This window comes from Capricornis sumatraensis, chromosome 8, assembly GCF_032405125.1.
Source record: "Capricornis sumatraensis isolate serow.1 chromosome 8, serow.2, whole genome shotgun sequence".
NCBI lineage: Eukaryota > Metazoa > Chordata > Mammalia > Artiodactyla > Bovidae > Capricornis > Capricornis sumatraensis.
In genome coordinates, this window is record NC_091076.1 from 11911882 (window position 1) to 11921594 (window position 9713).

General features: G+C 46.0%; 1 protein-coding gene across 1 annotated transcript; it reads left to right on the top strand.

Moving 5' to 3' along the window:
• The first annotated feature begins 455 nt into the window (after nucleotides 1-455).
• LOC138082699 (pregnancy-associated glycoprotein 1-like) lies at nucleotides 456-9490 on the top strand. The gene is made up of 9 exons (XM_068975987.1): nucleotides 456-556; nucleotides 1547-1697; nucleotides 2677-2794; nucleotides 2893-3011; nucleotides 4208-4401; nucleotides 5323-5439; nucleotides 7099-7240; nucleotides 7328-7426; nucleotides 9341-9490. Exons 1-9 carry the CDS (start codon nucleotides 456-458, stop codon nucleotides 9488-9490), a joined length of 1191 nt encoding a protein of 396 aa, XP_068832088.1.
• The last annotated feature ends 223 nt before the right edge of the window (nucleotides 9491-9713 follow it).

Sequence of the window (9713 nt, forward strand, 5' to 3'; positions counted from 1 at the left end):
TTCCCTGGGCTGCCCATGAAGTCTTCAGTTTGCCATTTGACCACTTATCCTCCTAGCAATCTCCTCTCCAATGAAGACAGCAATGCATATATCATGAAGTGGCTAGGAAGATGACATGAAACCACGAGTGTCGAGCATGGCCCCTAGTATCCATTTTCATGATGTTCTCAGCAGTTTTTTCTCCAAGTAGGCAAAGTTTTCCGTCTTCTTAGATGTACATGCAGATCAGTTTGATTGTCCAGCCAAGCTTCAAAGAAGAGATCACTGTTCAATTCTCTGTATTCTGTAAAGCTTCAAAGGCCACTCGCCAAGGACACTGATGAAGGTAAAGATTTTATCGAGACCTTTGTGTGCGGGTCTTTTTTTTTTTTTTTTTCCAGATCTTTTAGTGGCCTAAAGGTGAAAACTAGGGTAAGTCAGAGAATATATAACTAGGGGGTCCTGGTCACCACTACATGCTAAGAACCCAAACTTCCCTGAATACTTGGAGCCAGGAAAGAAACATGAAGTGGCTTGTGCTCCTTGTGCTGGTGGCCTTCTCAAAGTGCATAGTCAAGTAAGTATGGGGACTGTAAGTCACATCATATTCCTTTCTCAGATTTTTCTTTTCATCCGATTATTCTTCCAGCCATCAGGGTTTGAAGGGAATGGAATATTTCCCTAAGAGTCTTAAAGTTCAACTCTTACTTATTGATAAGTAACTTGCTATAGGAACTGTGGATCCCAAGGTTTTGGTGTAGATTTGAGTTGCACAAATCTTGGGGTCCAGTCATGTCATGACCTATTGAAAATGCAACTCCTACAACTGTTCAGTGCACAGTCTATGCAGACGTTGATGTGATCATGTGGAATAGCACCTTTCTACATTTTATTCAACATGTCCTCTTTTTTCCCGGTCTACATCAGTGTGTATACGTCTACGTCAGCATCTCTGTATCACTGTCATTTATCTCTCCATCTCTTTGGAAGTCACTGGGAGTGTATTTTTCTTTGTGTGGTTTTCTTTTAATTTTTGATTTGACCCTTACTTCCTTCTCAATCCTCTCAATTTCCCTTACTTGTTCCCTATATCTTGGATTCTTCTTTCAACTCTCTCTTCTCTTTCAACTTGGAGAAAGATACACAGTTTTACCCTGTTTTATATCAGACAAGCATTATGAACACAGTCGACTCAGAAACCTCTTGCACTTCAAATTGCTCCCTTGTAAAAGAAGTTAAGAGTCCCCCTTCTATCTCCTTCCTTGAGGTTCTATGAGAAGGAATGAGTGAGATGACAGCAGCAATGCTAATGGCTGTCATTGTTGAGACTTCCTATTTTGAGGTACCTCATATCCATCACTTCACTTATCCCCAAGATATTTTATTTGGAGGGTTTGTATTGTTGCATTTCACCATTTTACTGAAGGGGAGACTTAGACACCATATGGTCATATGGCTTACCCAAGACTGCAGAACAGAACCTGTATTCAAATCTATGTTTTTTATACCTTAACACTGACAGCTAATTGTGGCACCTTCATTGTTTTTGTCAAATGTTTGGTGAAAGAATACCTCTAAAGAGAGTGAAGACCATGAGAAATACTGTCAGTGGAAGAAACATGCTGAACAATTTTGTGAAGGAGCATGCTTACAAACTGTCCCAAATTTCTTTTCGTGGCTCTAATCTAACTAGTCACTCCCTGAGAAACATCAGAGATGTGAGTATTTTGGGGGAATGGTGCTCCACGGGGCCTTCTGGTTCTCTAGTCTAGCACTGGTGCTCATCTGGAGGTGTCAGGTGGGATGATGGGGTTGGGGTTCCTGCAGGAGGCAGAGACACTGGAAAAGAGGGACCCGACCCAGAGGAGAGCGCACTTTCATCCTCAACTTTTGGTCTTTGGGCCTCGCAATTACCAGGTGGCAGGTAAGCATCTATTTGTGTGTTAGAGTTTTGCCATTAGTTTGAGGGCGATTGTTCCTTCTGAACTAAGTGAGCCACTCAGTTATAGATGAAAAGTGAACCATCACTGATCAAAAGGTAGAACCAACTGCAAAGCAATTGTGAATCCCAGGTAGAGGACATCAGTTTCCACAGATGCAAAAACCACAGCAGTAAAAAGTTATACTGAGCTCGTATTCCATGTAAAGCCATAAGAATCTAGCACAGTGCTTACTGTTTTTAGATTAGAAAAAGGGCTTATTTTGTCTTCAAGATGTCTTTAAAAATTCCCATGCTAGCCTGAGAGAGAGGCAAAGAGTAAATGCATGTCAAATGAGAGAGTCAGCTGTGTGCTGTGGATTGGATGCGGTCTGAGTTTAGAGGGAGTGGCTGGAGTTGATCAAGAAAGACCTGGAGAAGCAGGTACTAAGGCTGGGTTTGAAGAGACGACAGAAATTCTCAAATGAAGGCACCAGGACCTCCCTGGATTTCCAGTGATTCTGGAGGCCCAGAGGTTATCTCTTGGCTTTCCATGCAGGAGGTACCACTTCAATGCCTGTTCATAGGGTCAATATCCTGCATACAATGTTGCACAGGAAAAATATATCAAATGCAGATACATCTGTGACCAAAGTCTGTGAGCTGCACGGTGGTTAGAAAGTGATCTCAAGAGACATGTGACACCCAGAGGGAGGCATCAGTGTGGGAATAGAGGGTAGCCAGTTCTGCACTAACCCCCTCCCTCCTTCTCCCTGTAGTTGTTCTACTTGGGTAACATCACCATTGGAACACCCCCTCAGGAATTCCAGGTTATCTTTGACACAGGCTCATCTGATTTGTGGGTGCCCTCCATCTTTTGCATCAGCACAACCTGTTGTGAGTACAGACACTCCCTACCCGGACAATCCTTCACTTGCCCTGTCACCCTGTTTCCACCCTTGGCACGTGATAACACTCATCTCTTATGTCTGCAGCTAAACGCATTAGGTTCAGACATGTCGATTCTTCCACCTTCCGGCTTAGCAGGAAGACCTTCAGCATCACCTATGGATCTGGGAGAATTGAAGGATTTGTTGCTCATGACACAGTTCGGGTAACAGTGTAACAAATGCTGAGGCAGGACTGGCTATGGAGTGACCACTGCTTGCAACAGATGAAAGACCATCTGGCAGGACCCTTCCTAGACTAACTCCCATAGATACTGGCCATCTTATCCATAGGATCATGTCTCTGGGGAGGCAGTGCCCGTGGTGATACACAAGCAAGCAAATTAGCTAACCCAGAGAGTGGCTTGAGGTGTGGACTTGCAGCTCCTCTGCCCATGAGCAGTTCAAGGTTCATGTTGCTGGGAGCGAGAAGAAGGGATAAAAGTACCCACTTTTATATTCACTGAATGTTCCAGGCACTTTCAGGTGATAACTGGTTTAATCCTGCAACAACCCCACACAGAATTTACTCTGATTACCTCGTGAGACATATGAGGAAACTTAGGTGCAGACAGCAAGGGCCTTGCTGAGGGCACACATGTGGTAAGTGGTGGAGTTAGGCTGGCTTTTCAGGACTAAAGTTGCTGTGGGGTGTTTGGGGACAGAATAAAACTCATCTGTGGGCCCTTGGGGGTAGTCAAGGGCTTCAGGTATCCATAGTGGGCACCTGGAGGCCTGAGAAGTCAAGGGGCCTGATAAATGAATTCTCACTCTAGATGACCATTGAGAATCTAATAAACCTATGGCCTGCCTCCCCTAAAATATTGAGTTGTTCACTTCTCTCTGTTGCTCTCTCATACACACTCACAGAAATATATACATATCCCAAAAAGTGAATTCCTCAGACAGTAATTTCATAGAACCCTGCAAGCAAGATTGTGTTTTTGGCTTCTGCCTTCCTGAACAGTGGCAGAATCCTCAGTACATTATAGATGATACAGTCCATTCCTGTCATCGATCACAGTGATGCCAAAGAGAAGGCTAAATTGCTCTCGATTGTTTTGTCCCTAGGGTGTCACCTATGTCACCTGGCCTGACTCTTGGTTGCCCCACCTGGACAGAAGCCATGAGGCCAATTTCACTCACCTAGGTGTTGTTTTTCAGAGGGGCAGATGTTTTAAAATTCACAGCCTCTCTCAAATGGAAGCCAAATTCCCCTCCCAGCTTGATTTAACTGTCTGTGGGCCACTGAAGACAGACCCCAGCCTCAATTCTTCTCTGAGCATCTAATGGCAATGTACCCCAGCCCAGTCTTAGCCCCACTTCACATATCTGTAAGTGGGAACACTCTTGTCTCCCATAGATTGGTGACCTTGTCAGTACTGACCAGCAGTTTGGCCTATGCATGGAAGAATCAGGGTTTGAGGGCATGATTTTTGATGGCATCTTGGGCTTGAGCTACTCCAACATATCCTACACTGGAGGGATCCCCATCTTTTACAAGTTGAAGAACGAAGGTGCCATTTCTGAGCCTGTTTTTGCCTTCTACTTGAGCAAGTAAGTCTGAAATGGACAATCCCCTTCTCCAAATTTGATGTAAGATTCTTTCAGGTGCACAAAAATTATTGAACACTTGATAAAGAAGTACCCTGAGAGATAATCTAACCCAGGATAACTATGGCCCCAGGGCCCAACTGGCTTCACTCCTGGCTTTTATAAATAATATTTTATTGGAACACAACCCTACTCTTGGGCTCAAGACCAGTAATATGGTCTAGGGTGGTGAGTTAGAAGGAATACTAAAAGAAGACAACAGAAAACAAGTTGAAGGAAAAGGCATTAAGATTTGCTTATGAATTTGATAAGGAAGGAAGAAGAAGGATGGTGGATGTCTTTCCTTCCTCGTTAGCATTCCACTGGGAGCCCAGGACCAGTTACCCAATTTGTAGGAGCCAGTGCGAAATGAAAGTGTGGGACACAAATATGTGGAACCCCTTGTTCAAGAAATGTTAGGCATTTCAAGACAAGGAGAGCAGAGGTGGGGTCCCTTCTCAGTGTGGGGCCCTATGGACAGTAGAGGTCACAGGCCAGTGGAGCCAACACTGGGTGAACTGAACCCACACCCTTAAAACTCCCAGGCCTTGATTTTCCTGAATAATGACAAGGTGGACAATAGGAAACCAAAACATTTCAGCACCATGTCCTCAGGTTGGCTGAGCAGTCAGGTCGCTGGAGGTCCAGGGTGTCTTCAGAAGACATAGTGGGTGGAGCCCAGCCAAGTGATTCAGCTTCTAACCTCCTCTGTACCACTCACTAGCCAGTAACAGACCTCAGTCTGTATCTCAGTCTCTCCTAGACGCTATTTCTGCATCTGTACATGGGGACCTTATTAGGACCTTGATGGGTAGACAAACACAGCTCTAAGACAGTGCTATTGTTACTGTCCTACAAAGATCACCTCCTCACTTCTCTCTACAGAGATGAGCGGGAGGGTAGTGTGGTGATGTTTGGTGGGGTGGACCACCGCTACTACAAGGGAGAGCTCACCTGGATACCACTGATCAAAGCAGATTCCTGGACTGTTCACATGGACCGGTAAGCCTCTCCCTCTGAGGGTCAGCCCAAGTGATGCTCCCACTACTGTACATGGACACAGGCAGACACACACAAATGCATTCTCAGACACACAGTCACACAGACATATACACCACCTTCAACGACACAGACAGACACACAGACACATGGAAACACACAAGCAGACACATATAAACCTACACAGAGACACATATAAACATGCGTAGCTAGTCAGAGACACACAAGCACACACAGGGATGCATACAAACACACAAACAAACAAACACACAAGCACATAAATACACAAACAACCCATGGGTTCATAATCCCCAGGCCTTCTGAGTAAGGCTCTGGCAAGTGTCCTAAAAGGGTCCAGAGAGGTCTGTGCTGCTGAGAGAGGGCTGCACTCACTGCCCTTTGAGGTGGGGAGCATGGTTAGAGGACTCTACAGTGTAGTGAACACAGGATCAGGGAGAATTTCTCCAGCCTGAACAGAGTTATGATAAGATGACTGATTGTCCAGGGCTACCTAAGACATAGGAAGTTCTCAGGGGCTGTCCTGAGAAAATGGGGGAAAACTGGTCTTATTAGGGAGCAGCTACCCAGCAGTGGAGAGAGGCTGGCTGCAGTCTTAAGATGTGAAACCAACTAATAAAAAGGACACCCCACGTTCTTTGGCACACAGTAGGACAGGGGCTATAACGGAGAATCAGGAAGGTGGGATCCAGGAGTGACCTGAGGACAAAAGGCATAATTGATAGGATTCTGTGTGATACCCTCAAGCAAAGGCTGACCTATCCTTTGGAGTTTCTGTGGGCTGGTCATATATTTCCTGGTCAAGGTCTCAAGGTCTGAGCTGGTTGTAGGAGCAGTGCTGGGAGACAACCTGTCCCAGACGATCCCCTCTCTCCACCTACTATGAGGATCTGCCACCCCTGTGAATCTCCATCTTCACTCTGTGTGTGACCCGGTATTGGTTCCCCATCAGATACAGCTCTCTGCATGTTTCTTATTATTTTCTCAGTCTTCATTCACTCATTGAACAGACAAGCACTGGGAGTCCACTGTGTGCCAGGCACTTTAGGGAGTCAAGGAGAATAAAACTCATTCTCACATCTAAGAAGGCAGATGTATATGAAGTGACTTGCCCACATAGTGAATTGTGACTTTGGAACACACTTGGCTTGAGGAGGAGAAGGCAATGGCAACCCATTCCAGTACTTTGCCTTGAAAATCCCAGGGATTGCGGACCCTGGTGGGCTGCATTCTATGAGGTCCCACAGATTTGGACATAAGTGAAGTGAATTAGCAGCAGCAGCAGCAGCAGCAGCAGACATGAGGAAGGGTCTACAGAGAGTGACCAAGGTAGGAGACTGATAAACACCGGAGGAAAACCTTCCCGAAAACAATACAATTAAGGTGGAATCTGCAAGATGAGAAAAAATTTGCTAGTCAAAGGGGAGGGGGCTTCTCTAGGAAGGAAGACCAGCTTGTGTCAAGGTACAAAAGATCCCAGTGTATTCAAGTAGTGCATTCGAAGATATCAAGAAAGGAGCTGTGTCGAGAGTAAAGAAAAAGAGGGCAACAGATGAAGGGCAGTTTATGAGACAGTTGGGAAGAGGGCAACTCTAGGTAGACTCAGAGTGACCTTGATGCCCGCTTTCTTCCATTGTCTCTCAGCATCTCCATGAAAAGAAAGGTTATTGCTTGTTCTGGAGGCTGCAATGCCCTTGTGGACACCGGGTCATCAGAAATCGTAGGCCCAAGTACACTGGTCAAAAACATCTTGAAGATTATCGGTGCCAAGCCACGGGATTCTGAGGTGAAGGGTCATGCCCCAGGGTCACACCCAGTCTCCACACACAACAAGGATCTCCAGGGCCAACCTCTCTCCCTCTCTCTCTAACAGTACTACGTTTCATGTTCTGCAGTCAATAGCCTACCCTCTATTATCTTCACCATCAAAAGCAACAACTACCGAGTGCCAGGTCGAGCCTACATTCTCAAGGTGAGGAGACAGTACTGAGGGTTGGTTCTCAAACTGGAGCTTGCAGGAACACTTGCGCTGCTGCTGGGAGGAGGGCGCCCTCTGGAGGCCATGGCACACCATTGCAGATGCTGCTGAGCCCTGGGGTTGGGCCAGTGCCTCCCACAAAACCAATCACTTGAGAGGTAAGGGGCTTCCCTGGTGGCTCATAGGGTAAAGCCTCTGCCTGCAATGCAGGAGACCCGGGTTCGATTCCTGGGTCGGGAAGATCCCCTGGAGCAGGAAATGGCAATCCACTCCAGCACTCTTGCCTGGAAAATCCCATGGACGGAGGAGCCTGATAGGCTACAGTCCATGGGATCACAAAGAGTCGGACACAACTGAGCGACTTCACTTTCACTTGAGAAGTAAGGGCTATGTGGGACACTGATCATCCTGAAATAAATGTGGAGATGGCACACCTTATGGCATGGTGGGAGTCACAAGGAGAGAGGAACACTAAGGTCGTCAGTCCTCAAAGAGCTTCAATTCAATCTGAACCTGTAGGTGTAAGAACATGAAATTCAGCTCTAGCAGTCCCTGAAATAGGCCATGTTACAAGGAGAATGGCTGGGGACAGTCCCAGTGTGATGTCCCAGAATAAGTTAACAGTCTCTGTTCCCTTCTTGAACTTTTCCTGGTTTGGATGATAAATTATATGGTCAGTCTAGTTCTCGGCTGCATCTTCTCATTGCTCCGGCCAGGTGCCTCATTTGTTAGCTGAAGGACCCAACCTCTCTGTGGGGAGGTTGGATACTAAGGTGAATAAAGGGTGTGCTGTGACTGCTCAGCCCCGGCACAGGGTGGAGGCTTCATGTCAGCTCCTTGCGAGAATTCAGAGCTGGCTGATGGGCTCAGAGAAGGCTTTGAGGAAGAGAGGGAATTCAAGGAATTCTAAAACCACAAACTCACTGAACCATATGGAGGGTTGCTTGGTTCTAGGCAAAACTGCACTGGATTCCATGCAAATGGCATCTCAAGGTGGTCTGTGCTGGGGTACTGGGGACTTACGAGAGGTGATGAGGGCTACGGACTGACCAGTGGGGATGGGGGACCAGAGTACGTTACCCAATCAAGCCTGGAGTGGCCAAAGAGGGTGAGTGTGGGATGAAGGAGGCTTCTCAGAGTTCCTGAGTTAAGTCTTCAAGAACGTGTTATGGGCACTATCTATTTAAGACGGATAACCGACGTCAAGTTACTTTGTAGCACAGGGAACTCCACTCAGTTATATGACAGCCTGGATAGGAGGGGTGTCCTTGGGACCAGGATACCTGGATACATATTGTTGAGTTCCTACTGAACACCTGAAACTCAGAATATTATTAATCAGCTATACTCCAAAACAAAAAACGTTTTTAAGTAAAGTATGGATTGTTGGGACGCAGGAGGAGAACCAGCATTCTCTGCAGAGAAAACAAGGAGTAGGAATCAGAAGAAAAGAAACAGGGAGTGAGGGGAACTTTGGACACAATCTTTATTTCCTAAAAAAAAAATATATTGAAGTGTGGTTAATCTTCAGGGTTGTGTTAAGTTCTGCCACACAACAATGTGACTCAGTATACACATAAAAGATATATTTTCTTTTATTCTTTTTCATGTGGTCTATCACTGAATATTGAATATAGTTCCTTACACTCTACAGTAGGACTTCGTTGTTTCTCATTCCTCTGTTTCCCCAACTCCCAGTCCTCCACTCACCACACTTATCCTCATGATAACCTCATGTCTTGGCCCTCTTTGCTTTTGGATGAACTCTCACAACCCCTGCTAGTGAGAAAACCCCATGATACTTACCAAAACAGGGAAATAAAGCAAAGAATTGCACTGGGTCTGAATTTTGGGGGAAGTCACCAGTAGGGGCTCATGCTGACTGGTGTGTGTCTCTGACTCCCCCAGGATGATAGAGGTCACTGCTTTGCCGCCTTTAAAGTGCATAGACTGAGTTCATCTACAGAGATCTGGATCCTGGGTGACGTCTTCCTGAGGCTGTATTTCTCGGTCTTTGATCGAGGGAATGACAGAATTGGTCTGGCACGGGCAGTGTAAATGCTTGGAGTGTTTTGGGAATCAGTAAAGCCGCTTCTAACACACACTCACTCACACTTTGGGCACTCCTGCCCAGGATGCTGGTGAACTGTATTTGGTGGTCTGTACACCCTATTCTCAATAAAGAATAAAGGGTTTCACTCTTAGTGGTGTGGACACAAATGGTTGCCTCTGTTTGTGTCTGGAGTGGAGGATCTAAAACCAAGTCTGAATCAAAATAGAG

Excerpts from the sequence above, each read along its gene's own strand:
- LOC138082699 (XM_068975987.1), top strand. The coding sequence starts at position 456 with ATGCTAAGAACCCAAACTTCCCTGAATACTTGGAGCCAGGAAAGAAAC. Across the intron at positions 3,012-4,207 it reads TTGCTCATGACACAGTTCGG|ATTGGTGACCTTGTCAGTAC; the intron begins GTAACAGTGTAA and ends TGTCTCCCATAG. Across the intron at positions 7,241-7,327 it reads CCAAGCCACGGGATTCTGAG|TACTACGTTTCATGTTCTGC; the intron begins GTGAAGGGTCAT and ends TCTCTCTAACAG.